The 24,878-nt window shown below is 42.2% G+C and overlaps 1 protein-coding gene across 1 annotated transcript in view; it reads left to right on the top strand.

The window, feature by feature from the left end:
* Positions 1–24,878, top strand: part of SPAG1 (sperm associated antigen 1) — a gene marked incomplete at both ends in the record, with an annotated part of 67,714 nt that overhangs the window by 29,515 nt on the left and 13,321 nt on the right. Inside the window, 6 exons of the mRNA XM_080693730.1 lie at positions 6,701–6,982; positions 7,125–7,224; positions 12,259–12,411; positions 17,947–18,110; positions 19,986–20,118; positions 22,707–22,833. Coding sequence (XP_080549856.1) covers positions 6,701–6,982; positions 7,125–7,224; positions 12,259–12,411; positions 17,947–18,110; positions 19,986–20,118; positions 22,707–22,833 — 959 coding nt within the window. The remainder of the gene's footprint in view (positions 1–6,700; positions 6,983–7,124; positions 7,225–12,258; positions 12,412–17,946; positions 18,111–19,985; positions 20,119–22,706; positions 22,834–24,878) is intronic.

Below are 24,878 nucleotides of genomic sequence, written 5' to 3'. Positions count from 1 at the left end.
GAATTGAACCTAGGGATATTCTACCTTTGAGCTATGCCCCATCCCTTTTTATTTTTGAAACAGGGTTTTGCTAGGTTGATGAGAGTCTCAGTACTTGCTGATATTGGTTAAAAACCTGCAACCTTCCTGTTTCAGCCTTCCAAGTACTGGGATTACAGGTATGCACAACCTAACTTTCAAAGTCTATATCTTAAAAGTGGTTACTGGGTGCTAACTAAGAAAGTATACAAAATCTTGGCCAAACATTTGCAAAAATATAAGATAAATTTTTGCACTTTTGTGTTCACTGATATATCAGAACTTTTATCACTTTTTTTTCTTTCTTTATTTTATTTATTTATTTATTTATTTATTTATTTATTTATTTATTTTTGGTGGTACTGGGGGTGGAACCCAGAGGCTTTCTACCTCTGGGCTATACTCCCAGACCCATTTTATATTTTATTTGGAAACAGGGTCTCACTCAGTTGCTGGGAGCCTCACTAAGTAGCTGAGGCTGGCTTCGAACCTGTGTGATCCTCCTGTCTCAGCCTCCCAAGCGTGGGGATTACAAGCACAAGCATGCGCCACCACGCCTGGAAACTCTTATCACTCTTATCAGAAACTGAACCTATACTGAGGAGCAAGGCAGTTAAAGATGATCAATGATTAGCTGGACATGGTGGCACACTCCTATAATCCTAGTACTTGGGAAGCTGAGGTAGCAGGGTTGCAGATTAAAGGACAGCCTCAGCAGTAGTGAGATTGATGAATCTAGCAAGACTCTATTTTAAAATAAAAATAAAAATAAAAATAGGCCGGGCGTGGTGGCGCACGCATGTAATCCCCACGCTTGGGAGGCTGAGACAGGAGGATCTCACAGGTTTGAAGCCAGCCTCAGCCACTTAGTGAGGCTCTCAGCAACTTAGTGAGACCCTGTTTCCAAATAAAATATAAAATGGGTCTGGGAGTATAGCCTGGAGGTAGAAAGCCTCTGGGTTCCACCCCCAGTACCACCAAACAAAACAAAACAAAACAAAACAAACAAACAAAAAAATAAAATAAAATAAAATAAAATAGGAGGCCTGGGGGTGTAGCTCAAAGGTAGAAGGCCCCTGAGTTCAACACACACACACACACACACACACACACACACACACACACACACCATGGTAAGCACAATCATTTTGTAAACTAAGAGACCTTTCTTCCATATAGTGATAAACAGATTAGGAAAGGGCTAGTAATTTTTTTTTAATTCTAAAGTTCTGTGATTAGAAGCCAGGTATGGTGGCACATGCTTGTAATCCCCGCGCTTGGGAGGCAGAGACAGGAGGATCGCGCAGGTTGGAAGCCAGCCGTGCTGGCGTTAAGAGACCCTGTTTCAAAAATATAAAATAGGTCTGGGAGTGTAGCCTGGAGGTAGAAGGGCTTCCAGGAACTCCAGTACCACAAAAAATAATAATAAAGTTCTCTGATTAGAAATCTAAATCAGGATGATTGTAGTATAATATTATTTGGCTAACTACTAAACTGTTTCCTTCTGAGGTAGTGGTTATCTCTAAGGCGAGTCCTGTACAGAAGCATCATTCCCATACAGAGCTTTGAGAGAACCATTTCTGATCCTGTCATTCATATCCACCCCATAGTTATTTATAAAGTCAGAAATATATAGAATGTTTAGAAAAGAAAAAATTTCTTGATTAAAAAAATAAAAATTTTAAGATCAGTCAGTTTCTTTTATCAGGAAAGCAAATCAAGATGAGGTAAATAACTAGCTAGAAACTTGAAAATAGTCTTTTCATCCTAAAATGAAATGAAGTCAGTTGAACTAGCTTATGCTCACCTCTACCAAAGTACATTGTTGGATGACATATAAAAAGAAGCCCCGGAGCCTTGGACAAGAAAGAAGCAATCTGAGTCACTTTTAGGAAAATGTTACAACCCAGAAGGAAGTTATCAAGTTGGAATCTTTGCATGTAGTTCCCCATCCCACCACATTCCAAGAAAGAATTCCTAGTCATTATGGGGTATGTTCTAGGCAGCTGTGAGGGCCATGGAAAGATGCAGCAATTAGTGCTTTGTAACCTTGGCTGCTACTGCTGCTCCTTTCTAAGCTCCACTTGGGTTGGCCGGGCCCAGCTCATCCAGACCGAGGTACAGCAGCGCCCATGGCCTCAACAGCTGGTGGTTACTGAGCACATGCTGTGGCAGGTATGGGCATAGAACATTTGATGTGCTTTCTTCACCTGTAGGCCTGGAATTACAACTGTGGATGCTTCGATTTTGTTCTTTTTATCCCCAGGATCATTTTGGTTATTTTGGGCTTTTCATAATTCCATATGAATTTGAGGACTGGCTTTTCCATTTCTGAAAAAAATGTTTTGACAGGGACCATATTCAACCTGTAGATTGCCTCGCGTACTATTGATATCTTAACCTTAACAGAACAGGTCTTCCCTACAATGATTTCAGGACAGCTATAATTTATTTCAAATTTATATTTATAGTCAGGGGTGGTGGCGTACGCTTGTACCTCAGACAATTGGAAACCTTTTTATAACAAGATTAAAACATTGGAAAGTTTCTACAAGAGATTTTTGTAAAAAACTCAGAACAAAGATACCAGACATAAACCAAAACCGGGTATGGTGGCGCACGCTTGTAATCCCAGCATTTGGGAGGCTGAGACTGGGTTCCATCCCCAGACCCGCAAAATAAAAAAAAGAAATATATATATATATATATGTTGCGGGTCTGGGGATGGAATTCAGGGGCATTTGGCCTCTGAGCTACACCCCCTGCGCTATTTTTTATTCTTTATTTTGAAACAGGGTCTCTCTAAGTTGCAGAGGGCCTCACTAAGTAGCTGAGGCTGTCTGTGAACCGCGATCCTCCAGTCTCAGCCTCCTGAATGCTGAGATTACAAGCGTGCGCCACCATGCCCAGCTCTATAGTTTTATATTTTGAATGCAATTATGAATGTAATTATTTTCTTAATTTATATTTTAGACTACTTATTGCTGGGATATAGGAACACACTAATTTTGTGTGTTGGCCTTAGACCTTACAGCTTTGCAAAATTTTTGTCTTAACTTTAGTAGGTTCCCTGTTCCACAGTGAATTCTTTGAGATTTTCTGTGTATATAGGGTCATGTTGTTTATGGATAGAGATATTTCTAGTGTATGCCTTTTTCATTTTCTTGCCTAATTGATTAGGCTACAATTTCTAGTACAGTGTTGAATAGCAACGGTGAAATTAGATATCCTTGATTTGCTGCTGATCTTTGGGGGAAAAACTTTAATTCTTCCTCCATTGGTTATGATGGTAGCTATGAGTTTTTCACAAATGTTCTTTATCATGTTGACCAATTGCACATCTGTTTCTGATTTTCTGAGTTTTTTTTTTAATCATGAAAGGGTGTTGGACTTTGTCAGCTGCCTATTCAGTATCAATTTGGGAAGACCAATGTATTCTTTCTCTTATTCTTATTTTGGTGTGTTAGTATTGACTTTCTTTCTTTCTTTCCTTCCTTCCTTCCTTCCCTTTTTTTTTTTTGTTAATGAGGATTGAACTCAAAGGTATTCCACTTCTGAGCTACACTCCCTGCCCTATTTTTTATTTTGAAACAGTGTCTCACTAGGTTGATGAGTCTTACTACTTGCTGAGGCTGTCCTTGAACCTGTAATTCTCTTGTCTCAGCCTCCCAAGTACTGACATTATAGGTATGTGCCACCACACCTGGTTTTTGATTGACTTTCTAATGTTGAACCGCCTTTGCATTCCTGAGATAAATCCCACCTGGTCTTGGTATATAATCTTTTATTATGCTGTTGAATCAATCATACTCTTCAAGTATTTTCTTGAGTTTTGCATCTACTAACCATCTAAACTATACCACCCAAGACCATACTAATGACCCTTCCTTTTTTTTTATATTTGTTATTGCTAACTGCTTCCTTCTCCCCACACTCCTGGCTTCTGAGGACATTCCCCTGGCTCTTCTCTCATTTCTACCCAAACTCTGATGATCCTTTAGATGCCGTCAACTCCCAAGTCAATGTCTCTGGAAATGGCCACTCCTCCTGAACGGCCCTTCTGCATCATCCCATGGGGAGGTCAGACCACAAAACTCACAGGTCTTTCATGTTCTGCTTACCTCTCCAGAGACTGCCCAAGTTGTCCAGGGACATTTCAGTCTTTAGCTCAAATCCCATTTGTGCTAGTCTCTAGCTCTCTCTGTGAATTCTTTGAGTGAATTCCTTGGCTTCTTCCTTGTGTCTCTTTTTCCTCACTTGTAAAGTGGGAATGATACTACTTGGTATGAGGATTCATGGTAATGTATTATAATAAGGTCTAAATAAACTACAGCAATTTAGTTAGTAGTAGTACTGGTGAGAGAGAGAGAGAGAGAGAGAGAGAGAGAGAGAGAGAGAGAGAGAGAGAGAAACTACGTGTCCATATTTTTTTTTTTATGCTTTGGCTGATTTGGGGTGAGGGCTTGAATAGCAGATAGCAGCGAAAACTGGAGCCTTGCTCTAACTTGGTCCAATCTGGGGGTTTATTTCTAAAAAAAAATCTTTTTTATCATGTTAATAATTGAGCCCTTTTTTGGTTGGTGATCCAAATTGGATGTTATTCTGCTATTAATGAAAACTGCTCTAATTAGTATGTCTTTATTGCTTGCTTTAAGGTGATTAATCATAGACTAATTTTCACTTAGATAATTATGGTTTCTGTTTCCTGTTTATGTCCCCCAAATACTTGCCTTACCACTCATAAAAGGGAATGGAAAATATAGCAGCTAAAAATCAGATTTCAACTTAAAAGAGAGTGCTCAGAAATCTTGATATTTAAGTGTGTTTCAACAGTGCTTGAACATTAACTGCCTTGTTTTAAATATTTGTGACAAGCCAGGCATGGTGGTACACGCTTGTAATTCCAGAATTTGGGAGGCTGAGACAGGAGGATCCAGGTTCACAGCTAGCCTCAGCTATTTAGTGAGGCCTTTCTCAACTTAGTGAGACCCTGTTTCAAAACAAAGAATGAAAAATAAGGCTGGGGATGTAGCTTGGAGGTAGAATGCCCCTGGATTCCATTCCCAGTACCACAAAAAAAGAAAAAAAAGATACTCATGTTCATCATTTTCATATATAAAAGTAATAGATTTAGCCAGGCGTGGTGGCACACACTTGTAATCCCCGTGCTTGGGAGGCGGAGACAGGAGGATCGCGCAGGTTAGAAGCCAGCCGTGCTGGCTTAAAAGACCCTGTTTCCAAAATAAAAAAAAAAGTATAGAAATAGGTCTGGGAGTGTAACCCAGAGGTAGAAGGGTTTCCAGGACCCCCCCCCAAAGTAATAGATTTAATAATCAATTATTAAAGTTAATACAACAATCTTTCAGTAAAATGCAAAATGACTTTTTTTTTTTTTTTTTTTTTTTTTTGGTGCTAGAGGTTGGACCCAGGAGCATTACCTCTAAGCTACACCCCGGGCCCTATTTTATTTTTTATTTTGAAATGGGGCCTCATTCCATTGCTGAGGCTGGCCTCTCAAGTACTGGGATTACATGCTTGTGCCACTATGCCCGGCACAACGGAATTTTTAGTTTGAATAAGGCATTAGGATGGAAAATTTGCTGTTTTTAAGACTTCTTTTAAGCTTAAAAACCAGGTACCTATTTTATCTTTGCTAAATTTACTTTGAAATGGCCTAAAAATCACTTTGATTTTTTCTTTCAAATGACCATTTTCTCCCACTCTTTTGAAATAAGGACTCTTGCCCGGGGTGATGGTGCACACTTGTAATCCCCGAGCTTGGGAGGCTGAGACAGGAGGATTGCATAGGTTCGAAGCCAGCCTCAGCTGGCTTAAGAGACCCTGTTTCCAAATAAAATATAAAATAGGTCTGGGAGTGTAACCCGGAGGTAGAATGCCCCTGGGTTCCATCCCCAGCACCCCCCCCCCCCAAAAGGGACTTTTTGGTGTGTGTGGCACTGGAGATTGAACAGCTAGGAACATTCTATCCTGAGTTACACCCCCAACCTATTTTACTTTTTATTCTTAAACAGGGTCTCTCTCGCTAGGTTAATGAGAATGTCATTACTTACTGAGGTTGTCGTCCAACCTGAGATTCTCCTGTCTCAGCTTCCCAGTACTGGGATTACAGGCGTGCACGCAGAGGGCTCATTTTATAATACAGTAAAATAAAGGTACCCTATGTTCCCTAGGAGAAGGTAACGGCAACAGTGGCTGCATTCGCCATTCTAGCAGGTGACCTGCACGTTCTCAGGTTGGCTAAGAGATTGCTGTCATTTGAATGTGGCCAATACACTGTAATATAAGTGAAATAAGGGCACCTTTCCTTCCGGCGCAGCCATCGTGTCCACCGAGGAACTTAATTCATCACTGCTTTGCCGGCGTAGCTGGTGGGCCTTGGCCGGCCGGCGCTGGGCCCAGGGATGCGGGTCCCTGGGAGGTCCGGCCTGAGTGCCCCGCCCCCCTGCCCCCTGCCCCTCCCGCGTTCCCGACCCCTGCGCCCCGCCCCTCCGCCCTCCGCCCCGCCCCTCCGCCCTCCGCCCCGCCCCTCCGCCCTCCGCCCCGCCCCTCCGCCCTCCGCCCCGCCCCTCCGCCCTCCGCCCCGCCCCCCGCCCCGCCCCGCCCCGCAGGCCCGGCGGGCGGCGGCCGGGCTCACCGCTCGCTCGCTCCCTCCCTCCCGCAGCGGCCGCGCGCGCCATGGGCAACATCCAGAAGAAGCTGTCGGGCCGCGGCGAGGGCGGCAAGCGGCGGAAGGGCCGGGCGCCGGCGCCGCGCGCGGAGAAGCGGGGCGCCCCGCGGGCCCCGGCCGCCGCGGGCGACGGCGCGGCGGGGCAGGCGGGCGGCGGGCGCGGCGCGGGAGACCCGGCCGGCCTGCGGCGCCGCGGCAACGAGCTCTTCCGCGGCGGCCAGTTCGCCGAGGCCGCGGGCGCCTACTCGGCGGCCATCGCGCAGCTGGAGCCCGCAGGTAGGACCCCCGCGCCGCGGCGAGGCCCGGCGGACCCTGGGAGGGCGCGCCCGGGCGGCGGCCGGCGGGACGGGGGCGAGCTGTGATTTTTTTTTTTTTTTTTTTGCTACTGGGATTTAACTGTCTTCAATGTGATTTTTAGGAAGCGAAAGTGGAGATGACCTGAGTGTCTTGTATTCAAATAGAGCCGCGTGTTATCTAAAAGAAGGAAACTGCAGTGGCTGCGTTCAAGACTGTAACAGGTAACCGCACGTCCTCAGGTTGGTTAAGAGATTGCTGTCATTTCACTGTGATGAATACAGTATCTCCCCTTCCTGAATTTTCTGCATAAGGATCCAATTTCCCAATACACTTTTAAGGTATTTTAATTGATGCTAACAGTTTATGTTTCGCAGTACACAAATATCATAAATTATCTATTGCACATGAGAACAGTTATAGAAAATCGTGCAAACTTTTTCCACCTCCCCTCACCCTCGATTCATGCTCTTTTCATTACTCCTAGACTATTGGAGAAGCCCAGTAACTAGTCAGTCCACTGAGGCATCAGAAGCATTATTTTGCTTTCTTTCCAGCAGGACTTCAGTGGCTCGGTATTGTCTTCCAGTGGATCATAAACATCTCTGAGACCACATTGCCCCCTAAGCAAGCTTTCTGTCCCATTTAGTCTGCTAGGCCACTTGCTTACACTCTCCAAGCCTGTGCCCCCCGTCCCCCATGTCAGTAATGCACCCTGCATCTTTGCTTCTGAAATCCTTGCTCGCCTTCCCCTGGTCCCGGGTTCTGGGGTCCTCTGTACATCTGTACCATCTGCACTGACTTGGTCACACCTGTACGTCCCTGTGTCATTCACTGTAGTAGACTGGAACTCTGGACTGTGTCTTAACACAGCTTTGGCCCTTTGGAGCGCAGTACTGACTGAAGGTGCTCAATGAGTTTCCTGCTGAAGTGGATGAATGCATTTACATGAATGAGATACACTGTTTTCTTTGCCCATTAAGATATGAACCTTAAGCCAGGCCTGGTGGCTCAAGCTTGTAATCCCAGCATTTGGCAGGCTGAGACAGGAGGATCCCGGTTCTCCTACAGCAGTTACTACTTAGGCCCTTTGCAACTCAGTGAGGCCCTTTTTCAAAAAATGAAGAATAAACGTAGGGCTGGGGTGTAGCTCAGAGGTAGAAAGGAAGAAAGAAAGAAAGAGCGAGCCTGCTTTAGAAGCGCTTTGGGAGGACATTGCAGTTAATGCATCTAAAAAATAAGAAGTCTTGGTTTGACTAACACAGTCCTGGTTTACTCCTGGTGTCTCTAATTATTGTCACCTGTTTTCACTCTCAGAAGTCTTAGTTTAGGCAATAAATGTGTGCATACTTCATAAGGTGTTTTTTATTGTTCTCTTATTGGCATTATCAGTTTATTCATAGGATAAAGCTTGCTAGTATTTGTGCCAACGGTTTAAAGGAAGGTCTTGAGTTCCTTAGATTTTCTGCAAATCTTAGAGGTTCAAAATTAACATCAGCATTTATATTTTGGCTTCACCCAGTGTATGGCCGTTCTGGCTTACACCAGCTAATTGTTATAGTTTGGGGATTTTGTGAGGTGATGGATAGCAAGCTGGCAGCTTGAAATCTGCCATGGTGCAAGTACAAATACCTTGCACACTGGCAAATGCCACAAATCACAAGTTGTGGCTTTTCTTCTTTTTTCTTTTCCCTGAGCTCATTGTTTTGCTTTGTACTGGGGATTGAACCCAGGGACGTGCTACCTCTGAGCTACACTCCTCCCATGCTCTAGTCTCAGCTCTCACCTGACCCCACAGCCTATTGTGAAGCATTTATCACTGCCTATAACTAACTTACAAAACCATGTGAACTTATTAGATACAAAGCATGTCATGACTGGCAGCCAACATCCTTTCAGCTGAAGCGTCTGTTTCTAATACATTCCCCTCCAAACTGGCCGTAGGTTTTTCTAAAGTGAGGTCAGGATTTGTTAGTTCAAACTTGAGACCTGAATGAAGTTCAGGCTGCTGCCAAACAGTGGATTCACTTTGCATTAAGTGAGATTGTTTAAGGAGGTGGGCATTTACTGGCTAATCACTGAGTTTCAGTGTAATCCTGAAGGAAATCAAAGATGGGTACTCCAGCTGTGGTGTCCAGGGAGACTGGAAAGGGGGCTGGTCCTCCGGGAGAGGAGGAGTGTCCTGCCGGGAAGGGATGTGGGCATGGGTTTAGTGGGGTGTCTTTAGATAAGAGCTGTGTTCCAGGCCAAGGAATCTGGCTGTGCTGGTCAGTGCTGACCTCCACAGTGGCCGACCTACTTAGATGTTTTCTTTGATAGCTGGTGTATGAGCCCCAGCAGGAGGGGTACAGAGATGATGCCCAGGTGGGGGTAGGGTGATTTTACTCTAAAGCTGTCATTCTCAAAGTTGATTTCATGCCAGCAAAGCCATGATGTACCTTTGTGAATACATGGAAATATGGATGCATCTAAATCTGTACCAACTAGGGGTGAGTTTTTTGCAGATGGTATGACTATCTTTTTACCCCCACAAAGCTGCATTCATTATTAAAGTTAGCTGCTTTTTTAGTGTTTCGGTTAGTTATTTTGTTCTTTAAAGTGTGAGCGGGGCATGGTGGTGTACGCTTGTAATCTCAGCATTTGGGAGGCTCAGACAGGAGGATCACAGTTTGCAGCCAGCCTCAGCTACTTAGGCCCTTTGCAACTCAGTGAAACCCTGTTTCAAAATAAAGGATAAAAAATAGGGCTGATGGTGTAGCTCAGAGGTAGAATAAATAAATAAGGAAAGAGAGAAAGAAAGAAAGAAAGAAAGTAAGTAAGTTCTGTGGAGTTCTGTGAGCTCTTATTACTAGACAAGTAATACCATGAGTCAGGCACTGAAAAAGGAAAACTCTTGAGGACAAAATTGAAAATAAGGGGAAGAGAGAAACTTTCATCTGCAGCAGTGCTTTTTTATGACTCCTCTGCAGGAAGCATTAGTGTTTCCTGGGTATGTTTGATTGCTCTTGGAGTGGTAGGGATGGCAAGGAAGGGGCTCCAGCCCTGTCCATTCCCACACCACAGCTTCTTTGTTTCTATATTAGGGCTTCAGGTGAAACGATGTTTTGATGCCTAAGCAAAAGTACCATTATTTTAGAGATTATTTTTATTCTTATAATTGTTTATCAGCTAAAAAAACTTTCATTTTCCCCCTTTGTCAACCTTTTTTATTACTTAAATCACAACAGAATCTTCAGTCAACTTTCTATTGAGGATATTTGATAAACTAAATACAAATGAATGTTGCCTAGTCATTCTCTGCTTTGGCTTATCTTTGCTGCTTTCTGACCAATTTGAAATTTAAGAAATTCTTTAGGGCCTTACTTGAACAAACAGGTCCTCTTACAAGCTCTGGTTTGAAAGTTCTCTGTAGCCGGGCGTGGTGGCACATGCTTGTAATCCCAACATTCAGGAGGCTGAGACTGGAAGATCGAGGTTTGCGGACGGCCTCAGTTATTTAGTGAGGCCCTCTGCAACTTAGGGAGACCCTATCTCAGAATAAAGAATAAATATAGGGCAGGGGGTATAGCTTGGAGGTCAAATGCCCCGGGTTCCATCCCCAGACCTGCAAAAAAAAAAAAAAAAAAAAAAAAAAAAGTTCTCTGTGCTTGTTAGTTTTTTTTTTTTTGCTTAATGGATTTTTCATTCATAAGCTCATATTCACTTTCAGGATTATGGTTAAAGGGAAAACATCTTGCCGTTTTTTTCTTTTTCTTTTTTGCGGGTCTGGGGATGGAACCCAGAGGCATTCGCCCTCCGAGCTACGCCCCCAGCCTATTTTTTATTCTTTATTTTCAAACAAGGTCTCACTGAGTTGCAGAGGGCCTCACTAAGTAGCTGAGGCTGTCCGCTAACCGCAATCCTCTGGTCTCAGCCTCCCAAATGCTGGGATGACAAGCGTGCGCCACCATGCCCGGCTACATTTTGCATTTACTATTCAAGAAAGTGCTAAAAATTAAATGTTTCATGTTATCAATTATAGATCTCAAGCTTGGCTCTGGGTCGTCTTGCTGATAAATGGCACCGTGCACATTGGGGGTGCCCACTGGAGAGAGAGAAATGATTGTTAAGTGGCACTTTCACTTTTAAATCTCTTTTCTCATAATTAATGAGCCCTCAGCAGCAGACAGTCTTTTGACTGTAGGTTTTATTACAGAATATAATGAAAGTACATTAAGTGCTGAAGTATGTTTAAACTGTTACTTTATTTATTTATTTTTGGTGGTACTGGGGTTCCTGGAAGCCCAGACCTATTTTTTAACTTTTTTTTATGTGGAAACAGGGTCTCATAAGCCAGCGAGGCTGGCTCCGAACCAGCGCGATCCTCCTGTCTCCGCCTCCCAAGCGCGGGGATTACAAGTGTGTGCCACCACGCCCGGCTAAACTGTTACTTTAAACAAACCCAAAGAGCACAACCTTGAAATACATCTTTAGTGATATTGGTAGACTAAAAGGTACAGGATGAAAATTCATAATTTACAAAAGATTATTAAGTGACTTGATTCCCTTAGTCTGTTTTTGATGCATTTTTGCAGCACGTATAGCTTAATGAATTATTTAGAATGCTGATTTTTAAAACTTTCAATCAGAGCCGGGCGCATGCTTGTAATCCCAGCATTTGGGAGGCTGAGACAGGAGGATCCGGGTTTGTGGCCAGCCTCAGCTACTTAGTGAGGCCCTCTGCAACTCAGTGAGACCGTTTCCCAATAAAGAATAAAAAATAGGGCTGAGGGTGTAGCTCAGAGGTAGAATGCCCCTGGGTTCCATCCCCAGTACCGCAAAAAATAAATAAATAAATAAATAAATAAATAAATAAATAAATAAATAAAAAGAAATAAATAAAAATTCAAGCAAATTTTTGTAGTTCTGTACTAAGGTGCCTTATTAAGCACATAGTCGAAAACAAGAATTTTTGTCTTACTCTGTCAGTAATATAAATTTGTTGAATCCCTGATCTGTGCCTGTGGTCATGCCAAGTGCGGTTAGGGTGCCGAAGAGGCTGAGGCATGCTACCAGGGAGCTCATGCCTCAATGGGGTAATAATAAATGACAGAGGGCTTTGATACTGGCTTCAAAGAACGTCACTGGTATCTTGCCAGGTCCCCGAGATGAAATAACAAATATGTATAGACTTAAGGGTGTGGTCCTATAATATATATTTAGTTAAGTATAAGTTAAAAAGTATTTTTCAAGGTATGATATATTTTTGTCTCCTTTAGGGCTCTGGAACTTCATCCATTTTCAATGAAACCTCTTCTGCGACGGGCAATGGCCTATGAAACTTTAGAGCAATATAGGAAAGCTTATGTGGATTATAAAACAGTGTTGCAAATAGATTCTCGAATCCAACTAGCAAATGACAGTATTAACAGGTAATCTAATCGGAGGCAACTAATGTCTAATAGTTTTATAATGGAATTGATTTGTCCTCTTCTTCAAGAACAATGTCAAAGTGTAGACATGTTGTCAGTTATTTAATTTACATGAACTATTGCCTTCTTTCACTCTACTAAACCAAATGCCTCTCACTCTCTCCTCTTCCTCCTCCTTCTCCTCCTTTTCTTTCTACTTTAATTTCTAACTATTGTTTCATACATTTTGGGTTGTCCACTAACACCTTTGTTTGTTTCCTGGTCCATTTATTACTGTGCGGTGTTTTATTTTTTTCTTCTTTTCAATAGCAGAGGATATGGCTTAAATGTGCTGCTTGAATATCTGTGGTGTTAGGAAGGTGTTTTCATTAATGTCATAAATCGGTGCTAATGATGGGACAGGGTGCACAATGCAGCAGAAAGCGTCACATTGAATCTTCTCTGAGGGCCTACAGGTGTTCACTGGCATCGTGTCTGTCAGCAGAAGCATCTCTGTTGTTTCTGTTCCCAAGAATGGGTGTCATCACAAGCCTACTAGATACTTGTGTTACCTGTCCTTGTAAATTAGGACAGATAATAACATCATCATCATCATCATCATCATTATTATTATTATTATTATTATTATTATTATTATTATTTTGTTGTGGTGCTGGGGATTGAACTCATTGGCATTCTACCTCCAAGCTATACTCCCAGCCTATTTTTATTTTGAAACGAGGTCTTGCTAAGTTACTGAGAACCTCACTAAGTTGCTGAGGCTGACTTTGAACCTGTGACCCTCCCGTTTCAGCCTCCTAAATACTGGTATTACAAGCATGTGCCACCATACTAGGCTCGGGTATTTTTGTGTGTATGTGTGGGTTTGGGGTTGGAACCCAGGGGCATTCGACCTCCGAGCTACACCCTCTGCCCTATTTTTTATTCTTTATTTTGAAACAGGGTCTAAGTTGAGGAGGGCCTCACTAAGTAGCTGAGGCTGTCCACGAACCATGATCCTCAGGTCTCAGCCTCCCAAATGCTGGGATTACAAGTGTGCACCACCATGTCTGGCTCAGGAGTATTATTTTATGATGGTGAAATAGCAAGTTTGGATCTAATTTAAATTATGATCTGTTTACCTCCTGAGGAGAGTGGGAAGGTAAGCATTTCTAAACTTAGGGGTGGGAAGATATAGCTCCAGTAGAAGCATTCATACTTGAGGCCCTGGGTTCCATACCCAGCACACCAGCCACCACTACCACCCTCAGGACACACAGGCAGGGGATCTCCAGACTTCATAAACTACTTTCAAGGTGAAATTTGAGGGTGAACAGTTGGGTAATATTCCCTTCCCTTCCTTCTTTCCTTCCTTCATTTTTCCTTCCATACTGAGGCTTGAACCTCTGTGTGCAAAGCTTCCACTTGGTGGTCGCACAGGACCTGTCTGATCCCAGCCTAACTAGAAAAAAGACACACACACACACACACGTTGAGTATCTCTAATTCTTAAAACCTGAGATCCAAAGTGCTCCAAAACCTGAAACTTTCTGAGCACCTACATGACTCCACAAGTGGAACGTTCCACACTTAACCTCCTGATGGGCCAGAGTCAAAATGCAGGCACACTGGAGGTATTATATAAAATGACCTTCGGAATGTGTGTGTAGGTGTGTGAACCAAACGAATTCCCCAGATATCATATTTTATATCTATATGCAAATATTTCAAAATTTGGGAAAACCCCCTCAGATTGCAACCATTTTGGACAAGGGACTCCAGCTGTATTGGTTGTTTGCAGCAGAGGGACTGCAGTCAGCCTCAGGCTCAGGACAAGAGCCTCCTTGACTCTTGTGAGCTGATAAATCAGCAGTCTAACCTGGTGCTGCCCAGCTGCATCCCAGCCTGGTGTCAGCTGCACTTCCGTTTGCCCGAAGGCCTTGTCCCCACTTGGTCTGGTTAATTCCTTCTCATCCTTTAGGGGAGGACCTTTGTCTTCTCTGACCACCAGCTCCTGTACGTGGGCCTCAGGTTCCCTTTCTCAGTGCCCCATAACTGGCTCTCTTTCATTCCACAAAAGCACCCTTGCAAAATTCTTTTCTTCTCCTACTGAGATGTCCTTGAGATCAGGAATTGAGGTCTATCCATCTTCATGGCAGCACACATGCTCAATAAAAATGTATCCAATGTATATGTTCTCCAGCAGGGAAGCTTGGTGTGCTCCTCTGCTCTGGGGCTGTTTTTAATTTGCCCTGTCCTCTGCCTGCTGGTTTTCTAGGTGGAGAAAGGGGGATCTTCTCACAGTGAGAGGTGCTCATGAAACATTAGTGGGATGACACTTGAAGCATCTGATAGAGAGGAGGGGCCTGGTAAGAAGGTCTTTCAGGAAAACTAGTGAGAAGCTGAATGGTTTATAGAAATTAGGCTGAATATGTTAAAGGAAGACATGTCTAAGAGTCCATAATAATGCCTGATTTCTCAACTTTCTGCATTATCCTGTTTTTAAAAAAATCTGAGCCAGGCATGGTGGTACACGCTTGTAATACCAGCATTTGGGAGGCAGAGACGGAGGATTGTGGTTCACGGACAGCCTCAGCTATTTAGCAAGGCCCTTCGCAACTCAGTGAGACCCTGTTTCAAGAAAATAAAAAAAAACAAAAAAAAAAACCCCAACAAACAAAACCTGAGATGAAATGCATGTATAACACAAATTAACAGCCTTAAAGTATGCGCTTTAGTGGTTTTAGTACATTTCTAGTCTTATACAACTGCCACATCTTGCTCATTCCCACACCCCAAAGGAAACCTGCTGCCATTAGGCAGTCACTCCCCGGCTCCCCTGGGAGCCACCAGTCTACCTTCTGTCTTAGCTTCCTGGGTAGTTTGCATGAGTAGAATCGTAGACTGTGACTTTCCGTGTTTGACCTCTTGCACTTAGCATACCATTTTCAAGGTTCATCCACGGCATAGCATGTATCAGCACTTTGTTTCTTTTGATGGCTGAATACTATCCCATCATGTGTGTCTATATCACTGTTTATCCATTCATCCTTTGATGGACATTCTAGTGGTTTCTACCTTTTGGCTGCTGTGAATAGTGCTATTGTAAGCATTCATGGCTAAGTTTTTGTTTGCATACTTGTTGCAGTTCCCTTTGGTATATATGTAGGAGTGGAATTGTTGGTTCAGAGCTAATTCTGTGTTTAACTTTTTGAGGTTTGTATTATATATTTTATACATGTACTTAAGATTCTTTCATATTAATTTCCTTTAAAGCTCAGACTTTTTTAATGGAATGGTTTATGTTGAGATTTGTTTTTTATCAGATGAGAAGGCTCTATTTGGTTTTGTCATTCATTTTTTAATATAAAATATCCATTTTTAAAATTTCATGATTCCTTTTTGTGACTCCAATATTTATGCTTGCTTTTCCATCTGTTTCAGTTCATTATGGAAAATTTAGCACCAGCAACTTTTTTTTAAACCTTTGTGCTTATTTTGTTTGTCTTCCATTAACCATATTCCTCTCTTCCTCTCCAGGAATCTTAATATGTTAAAATTTCCCTGCATATACTTACTTACTCCCTGGCAACACATCATCTCTTTTCAGCTGCTTCTTCCTTCCTCTCTACTGGTAATACAAGTTTTGCTTAAAAATTATTTTTTCAAAAGCTACTTTTTCTTCTGAAATTATGGGTGGTTATACATTAATTTTTAATTTTATTTTTTACATAAAAATGAGAGTTATTATAACCAAAGATTGCTATTGAAATTTCAGTTTACAAAACTAGGAAAAATATGTGTATTGCAATTATCTATATATAAATATAAATTTTTTTACATAAAAGTACATGAGACTATAGAGTTAACTAACTTCCATGTATTCTAATTAGTTAATTACTAATCTTCTCAGTCTTGAAAAGTTTCTTTTTAGAACCAGATTCACCCCAAAGACATTAGTTTTATTTTTAATCTGAGTATGAGATTTCATATTTTTAAAATATTGAGAAAGTGATCATTGAGGATGGTAATCTGAAAGTTATGATGGTCACTAGTAAATATCTTTAATATAAGGGTCCTTATAGTAGACTCCAGTATCCTATTTTCATATGAGAAGAAAATAAATGTATAGTTTTAAAAGTGAAAAAAATACAAGGTAAGGCTATTTTAACCTTTATGTTTTAAGATGAAACGATGAACAGTTGGGCATGGTAGCACATACCTGTAATCTTAGTACTTGGGAAGCTGAGACAGGAAGATCATAGGTTCAAGACCATCCTCAGCAACTTAGACTCTCAGAGAACCTGTTTAAAAATAAAACATAAAAATGGCTAGGGCTGTAGCCTAGAGGCAGATTGTCCCTGGGTTCAATCCCTAGTACCTACTCCCATACACATACACACGAAGAAGCAGAAAAATCTCAAATTCAAGGGCAGCTTGGGCAATATATTGAGACTGTGTCTCAAAAATAAAAGGTCTAAACTTAACATCATTTTTTATTTTTTAGTACTGGGAATTGAACCCAGGGGAGTTATACCTCTTAGTCATACCTCTAGACCCTTTTTTTTTTTTTTTTTTTTTTGGTGGTACTAGGGATGGAACCAAGGGGCATTCAACCTTCAAGCTATACCCCCCAGCCCTATTTTTTATTCTTTATTTTGAAACAGGGTTTTTATTTTTGAAGAAGGCCTCGCTAAGTAGCTGAGGCTGTCTGTGAACCACGTTCTTCTTGTCTCAGCCTCCCAAATGCTGGGATTACAAGCATGCGCCACCACACCCGGCCCCAGCCCTATTTTTATATTTTAGTTTTAAACCAGGTCTCGCTAGATTGCCAAGAGTCTCACTACATTGTCAAGGCTGTCCTCAAACCTGCAATCCTCCTGTCTCAACCTCCCAAGTACTGGGATTACAAGAGTGCACTGATTAATGGCACCTTTTTTTTTTTATGGTACTGGGGATTTAGGGTATTCTACCTCTGAGCTATACCCCCCAGTCCTGTTTTGTATTCTTTATTTTGAAACAGGATCTCACTAAGTTACAGAGGGCCTAAGTAGCCAAGGCTGGTCGCAAACTGCAAGCCTCTTGTCTCAGCCTTTAAGTATTGGGACTACAAGCATGTACCACTATACCTGGCCGATTAATGGCAACTTTTAAATGCCCTTTCAAAAATATTTTATGTGAATAGAAAATAACTCAAAGCCAGGCATGGTGATAGATGCTTGTAATCCCTGTGCTTGGGAGGCTTGAGACAGGAGGATCTGGGTTCACAGCCAGCCTCAGCTATTTAATGAGACCCCTGTTTCAAAATAGAGAATAAAGAAATAGGGTTGGGGGTGTAGCTCAGAAGTAGAATGCCCCTGGGTTCCACTCCCAGTACTCTCTCTCTCTCTCTCTAACACACGCACACACACCAAAAAATCCCTTCAAGATTGTATGTTTTCTACAAGGAAGTATTCTTAGGCATAGCATTAGTCAGTCTTACTCTAGATCTGACATTAGTACTATAAAAAAGGGAGTTGCAAGATCAATAGAGAACATTCATTTCATTTTTTTTAGAATAACAAGAATTTTAATGGAGCTGGATGGACCAAATTGGCGGGAGAAGCTGTCACCCATTCCTACTGTACCCACTTCTGAGCCATTGCGAGCTTGGCCTGCCGCACAGACCACCCCAGACGAGGGAGGCGATCCCAGCCACAGTCGCCTGTTGAGCAGCACAGGTGGAGAAGCCTGAACTTATTTCCTCTGAAGGGGATCTTGAGCTTTGTTGGTATTTTCACAGGAAAACAGACAGGAGAGCCTGAACTTTGGCATCAGACCCAGGTTTAAGACCCTCTTCTCCCTCCTCTTAAGAGGAGGGGGAAATTAGGAGTTAACTTTTTGTGTGTGTGTGGTGATGGAACTGGGGATGGAACCCATGGACATTCTACCTCTGAGCTGCACCCCCAGCCCTATTTTTTATTCTTTATTTTGAAACAGGGTCTCACTACGTTGCAGAGGGCCTCAGTAAGTAGCTGAGGCTGTCCACAAAACTGCCATCCTCCTGTCTCAGCCTCCCAGGTGCTGGGATTACAAGCGTGTGCCAACATGCCCAGTTTAGGAGTTAACTCTTAGGTTAAGTGCTCTTAAGAAGTTGTTTCATATCCACTGTGTCCTAGTATAGAAGAAAGGGGGAGAAATATAGCCAGATGTGGTAGCACACACTTGCAAGGCTGAGACAAGAGGGTCACAGGTTTTTACAGCCAGCCTTTACTTAGTGAGGCCTTCCACAACGTAGACTGAGAGTATAGCTCAGAGGTAGAACACCTCTGGGATTCAATTCCCAATACCACCAAAAACAGGAGGGATATGAATATCTTATGAAGTGGTTCTCAAGAATAAATGAAGATATGTATATAAAATGCTAGGCACATGTGCTGACTCTGTAAGCCTATAATATCCTTTTAATAATTGTTATTAATAATAAGAGAAACTCTTTAGTAGACCATGTATGTGACAAGGATGAAGGAATAGATTGACATGCTTAAATAATACATTATAAATATATAGCAGGACTTTGGAGTGCTGGTTAGACATCCACTTGAGGCTTTAAGAGATGTGCTTGAGAGCCAGGTGTAGTGGCACACGATTGTAATCCTAGTCCTTGGGAGGTTAGGACAGGAGAATCAAAGGTTCATTGATAGCCTTAGCTAGTTAGCGAGACTCTAATCAAACTCATGAGACCCTGTTTCAAAATCAGAATAAAGACCCGGGCATGGTGGGGCATGCTTGTAATCCCCACGCTTGGGAGGCTGACAGGAGGATCACACAGGTTCGAAGCCAGCCTCAGCTACTTAGTGAGGCTCTCAGCAACTTAGTGAGATCCTGTTTCCAAATAAAGTATAAAATAGGTCTGGGAGTATAGCCTAGAGGTAGAAAGCCTCTGGGTTCCACCCCAAGTACCACACACACACACAAAAAAAATCAGAATAAAATAGGGGTGAGGGTATAGTTTGGAGGTAAAATGCCTCTGGGTTCAATCCCCAGTATATACACTTTGTGGATAATACCACGAAGTAGTAATGGAGCTGAACACTGGAGATAGTTGCATCTCCATTTTCTAGACTAATTCTGCAATACTTTCAGCTTGATGAGAGACCCACAGGGCCCTGTACTGTTGTAAAAGGCGCTGTGTGAAGCAGCGTGGGTTGAGGTTACAGAAAATGCTGCAAGGCTTGCTAGCTCAGATGAGTCACCAAGGTCCTGGTGTCCTTGTTTGACTCGATTCTCTCTGTCCCTCAGGAAATTAGGCTTCTGTTAAAATCTTCATAAGCCCAGTAGAGGAAAGAAGGCACACCAATATGGATAGCATGGCAGAATTTTCTGTGTTTTATTTTCTAATTTGAAAATAATAGTTTCATTATTAAATAGTTATTTTTACTTATGCTCAGTTTATTTTTTAGTTTGCCTATAAAGCTTTGTAGCAATTAGACTAGTTCTGCCTGGTATGTGATCATGTTAATTTGCAATATTAGACTTACCTCTAGCTGTACTTGGGATCTTGTATAGGTGCTGATGTGAATATTTCTTGTTATTTTTTCCTTTTTGTCCCATAGATGAAAATATGTTTAAAACCCTTAAGGAAGAAGGAAATCAATATGTAAAGGACAAAAACTATAAAGATGCTCTTAGTAAATACACCGAGTGCTTAAAGATTAACAAGAAGGAGTGTGCCATATATACTAACAGGCAAGTTCTTTGTAACTTTATGTATTTCTCATGTTAATACTTTTGATTATTTTAGAAGTATTTTTAAAATAAATTATCCATTAATAATACTAATTGACAAAAATTAATTGGTTGCCAGGGTTTGGGGTCATGGGTCTAGGAATATACATGGCATGTGTCCTAAGGTAGTGTTTCTGAAAGAGGTGGGCCAGAGCAGCCATGGGGTGCTGGAGGGACAGGCCTGCTGTCTGTGCTCCCAGGTTCCCAGAAGCTGTGATTGCTGCTTGGGTGGCTGCTCTTTGAGTTGGCACGTCCCGGCTGCCTGGCCTCACTGCAGCTGGCCGAGCCTGGGCCTTGCCAATGGTGGGAGGAGAGGGAACCAAATGGCCTTCCAAAATAGTGTTTTTTATTAACAAATGCACTTTTTCTTCTTGAAGTACTGAGGGGGGGAAAATCCAGCATCTTTTTTTACTGTGCAGTAGGAATTGAATGGTTTTTCTAGAATGGTGCTCATGTGGTAAAGGATACCTATCTAAAATGGAGTGATTTGGAGATTGTTAGGGAGTAGGTAGAGTCTGGGGTAGTAGGAAGAATAAAGGATAGGTTCCAGGCATTTTCTTAGCTAGTTTAGATAAATTATTTCTTTTTTAAAATATACTTTTATTGGTACATTGTAGTCTCACAACCCCAGCTCACTCTACACTCTCTTTCTCCACATGATATTGAGATTGGTACTGATAGATGATTTTTAAATTTTTTTATTTTTTTTTAGTATTGGGAATTGAACTTAGGGGCATTTTACCTCTGCTGTACCCACAATGCCACCTTTTAAAAATTTTGTTTGGAAACAGAGCCTCTCTCGGTTCCTGAGAGTCTCGCTATTTGCTAAGACTGTTCTCAAACCTGCAATCCTCCTTTCTCAGCCTCCCGAGTACTGGAATTATAGGTGCATCACCATGCCCAGCTGACTGGTGCATTCTTTTATTTATTTATTTATTTATTCATTTATTTTTATGATACTGGGGATGCAACACAGGGGCATTCTACCTCCTAACCTCACCCCTGTTTTTATTTCTTTATTTTGAAATGGTCTCACTGAGTTGCAAAGGACCTCACTAAGTAACCGAGGCGCCCTCGAACCACGATCGTCCTCTCTCGGCCTCCCAAATGCAAATGCTGGGATTACAAGTGTGTACCACCATGCCCTGCTGATAAATTCTTGATCTTAACTCCCACCATGTTTTTGTACCTGTTCTCTTGTGGCAACCTTTTTGCCAAAAACATTGTCACTAACTCCAACAGATCTTTCTCTGTCCTGTTAAGTTAGGCAGGACTGGACATCAGTGGCCATTCCATTTTCAGTGAAGGCCCTTCTCCCCGGCTGCAGTGGTGAACAGCTCACTGCCTGTCTCTCTTCTTCTTCTTCAGGCTTTTCTTACTGTGGTATCTCAGGGCTCAGAAGGTCTAAATCTCATTTTCAGTTAGAAACTCCTGTGGCCGTCTCAGCCCTCCCTCAGTCAGCTCCATTTAGGCTCTTTCTGAAGCTGGCCTTCAGAACACCCCCAAGCCGGGCGTGGTGGCGCACGCTTGTAATCCCCGCGCTTGGGAGGCTGAGACAGGAGGATCGCACAGGTTCGAAGCCAGCCTCAGCTACTTAAGCTCTTAGCAACTCAGTGAGACCCTGTTTCCAAATAAAATATAAAATGGGTCTGGGAGTATAGCCCAGAGGTAGAAAGCCTCTGGGTTCCACCCCCAAAAAAAAAAAAAAAAAAAAAAAGAACACCCCCAAACCTCTGCAGCAGGGTTGCGTATCACCCCAACCTCCCTCCAACTCCTTCTTTCTCCACATCCCCTCAGTGTGACCTGTCTGTCCCCCTCGCCAGCACACCCCGGCTCGGGGCCTCTGTCATCTCCTTAGATGTCTGCAACACCCTCTGTGGTGTTCCAGCACCGTCTTGTTCCTTCTTATCTTCTAAGTTGGAGCTAGAGTGATCCTACAAATACCAGGCAAACATGGCAGCCCCTGTTAGAAACCTCCGGTGGACTTCTGTTAAGCTCAGGGTAAAGCTCAGCCACCTTGCCATGACTGGCAAGGCCCTTTGTGATCTGTCCACTCTTCAGCTCATCCCTGCACTCCAGCCCTGCAGTGCTTTCTTAACTGTTCAAGAGCACCATGCTGCTCTCACCGTAGGTCCACATGCATGCTGCCCTTGGCCTTGGCTCTCCCCTCCCTTCCTCTCCACTCCTCTACCTCATGCCTCAGAAGTGCCTCATTGTGCCAGGCGTGGTGGCGCACGCTTGTAATCCCAGCACTTGGGAGGCTGAGACAGGAGGACTGCACAAGTTCCAAACCAGCCTCAGCTGCTTAGTGAGGCTCTCAGCAACTTAGACCCTGTTTCCAAATAAAATATAAAATAGGTCTGGGAGTATAGCCTGGAGGTAGAAAGTCCCTGGGTTCCACCCCTAATACCCCCCCCCAAAAAAAAATTAAAAAATTAAATAGCTGTGCTATAGAAGCAGACTAGTTTTCTGATTTTTACTAGCTGCCTCAATGTATAGGTACGCCATCTTTACATTTCCTAAGACCATGTCCCCTTGCATCACAACAGAGCTCTCTGTTACTTGAAGCTGTGCCAGTTTGAAGAGGCAAAGCAGGACTGTGATCAGGCTCTTCAAATCGATGGCGGGAATGTGAAGGCGTGCTATAGACGGGCACTAGCTCATAAAGGACTCAAGGTGAGGAGACCTGCATTCTCATATGCGAATTTGAGCAAATCAAGTGATTTTCATGAACACAGTTTCAGGATCATGGAACAGGAATTATATGGAATTTCATCCTCACCATCCTAAAACCTTGAGTAAGCTTCAGAGTTCACCCCTATTATGTTGAGTTAGGTCATTTCTTTTCTTTTTCTTTTTTCTTTTCTTTTTTTTTTGGTACTTGTGATGGAACCCAAGGCATTCTACCTCTGAGCTATACCTCCAGCCCTATTTTTTATTCTTTATTTTGAAACAGTGTCTCACTGAGTTGCAAAGGGCCTCACTAAGTAGCTGAGGCTGTCCACCAACAATGATCCTCCTGTCTCAGCCTCCCAAGAGCAGGGATTATAAGTGTATACCACCACGTCCGGTGAGTTAGGTAATTTCTTTCTTTCTTTTTTTCTCTTGGTGGTACTAGGGGTGGAACCCAGGGGCTTTTCTCCTTCCAGGCTATACTCCCAGACCTATTTTATACTTTATTTGGAAACAGGGTCTCACTAAGTTGCTGAGAGCCTCACTCAGTAGCTGAGGCTGGCTTTGAACCTGTGCAAGCATCCTGTCTCAGTCTCCCTAGTACTGGGATTATAAGCGTGCCCCACCATGCCCAGCTGAGTTAGGTAACTTCTAAGAGTCCTTCCAGCTCAAAAATTATGAGTTATTCTAACTTTTCTAGGAGTATTATTAGTTGCAGTAGGTTCACTTTAAAGGACAGGAAGGCTTGCTTGTTACTGAGTTGCTGCAAGGCTCCAGTAGTGCCTCTGGTTCCTCCAGTAAAGATTGGGGTAGGAGGTAGGGTAAGGGAAGGGCTCGGAAGGTGGGTCACCCAGGGAAGTCGACAGAGACTGAGCAGAGACGGGGAGCTTCAGCGGCTGATGGGCAGCATGAGGCCATGGAATGGATTCTTCTCATTCTTTTCTCATACCATTTGTTTAGAAGGAAGAAAGAGGGTGCTGTGCAATTGGACTTTTCCTTTTGCAAATATCTCTGCATGGAAATCTTGATGAATAAAGTGTTTATATATGTAGAAAATCAAAAACCCAAAAAATATTTAAAAATGCATTTTCTTTTTTTTTTTTAATTTTATTTTATTGGTGCACTGTATTCATACATCATAGTGGGATACAAACTTTTGTAGACATACATGCACACATCGCCCAGTCAGCCCCCACCCGATCCCCACCCCATTCTCTCCCCATCCCTCCTTCCCATGCTTGGCTTAGTGGTTGACATCTAGTATTATAGCAATTTATCCAAAATTAAAAATGATAATCTCACATAACAGTTTCATTTGTCTGATACCAAGCTTTTGATGATTTAAAGATAACATTTCAATATTTCTTTTTGCTTTCTTTCTTACCAGAGCATATTTTTTTCTATTTTTTTAGGTGAAACTATCATATATTTATATATTTATTTTTCAGAAAAAAATCTATCCTAATATGGAATATGAATTCTAGATACCCAAAACGATCTTGAAAAAGAACAAAGCTAGCAGATATATATTTTCTGATTTCAAACCATATAAAGCTACAATTATTGAAACAGTGTAGTACTGTTCTAAAGGCAGATATATAGACCATTGGAGTTAAATACAAGCCTAGAGCTAAATTCTTCCCTATATTGTCAAGTTATTTTTGACAAGGTTTCCACGAACATCTGGTGGGGGAAATAATAATCTTTTAACTAAATGTTGTTGAAAAATAATAATTACATGGAGAAGAATAAAATTGGACCCTTACCTAATCCCACATACAAGTATTAACTCAAAATAGATAAAAGACCTAAATATAAATCTTAAGACTATAAACTTTTAGAAGAAAATCTGGGTCATAAAACCTCACAACATTGAAATTGGCAGTGATTTCTTGGATATGATTTCAATGGCACAGGCAACAGAAGAATATACAAACTCCCTAAAAAATAAAAGATAATATTGTATATCCAAAGACAATGTAAACAGAGTTAAAAGTTACTAATAGAATTGGATAAAATATTTCCAAATGCTATATCTGAAGGTATAT

This window comes from Muscardinus avellanarius (genome assembly GCF_963383645.1).
Source record: "Muscardinus avellanarius genome assembly, chromosome: 4".
Taxonomy (NCBI): Eukaryota; Metazoa; Chordata; class Mammalia; order Rodentia; family Gliridae; genus Muscardinus; species Muscardinus avellanarius.
Note: the sequence above shows the minus strand (reverse complement) of the source record. Positions and strands in the feature narration are given on the sequence as shown.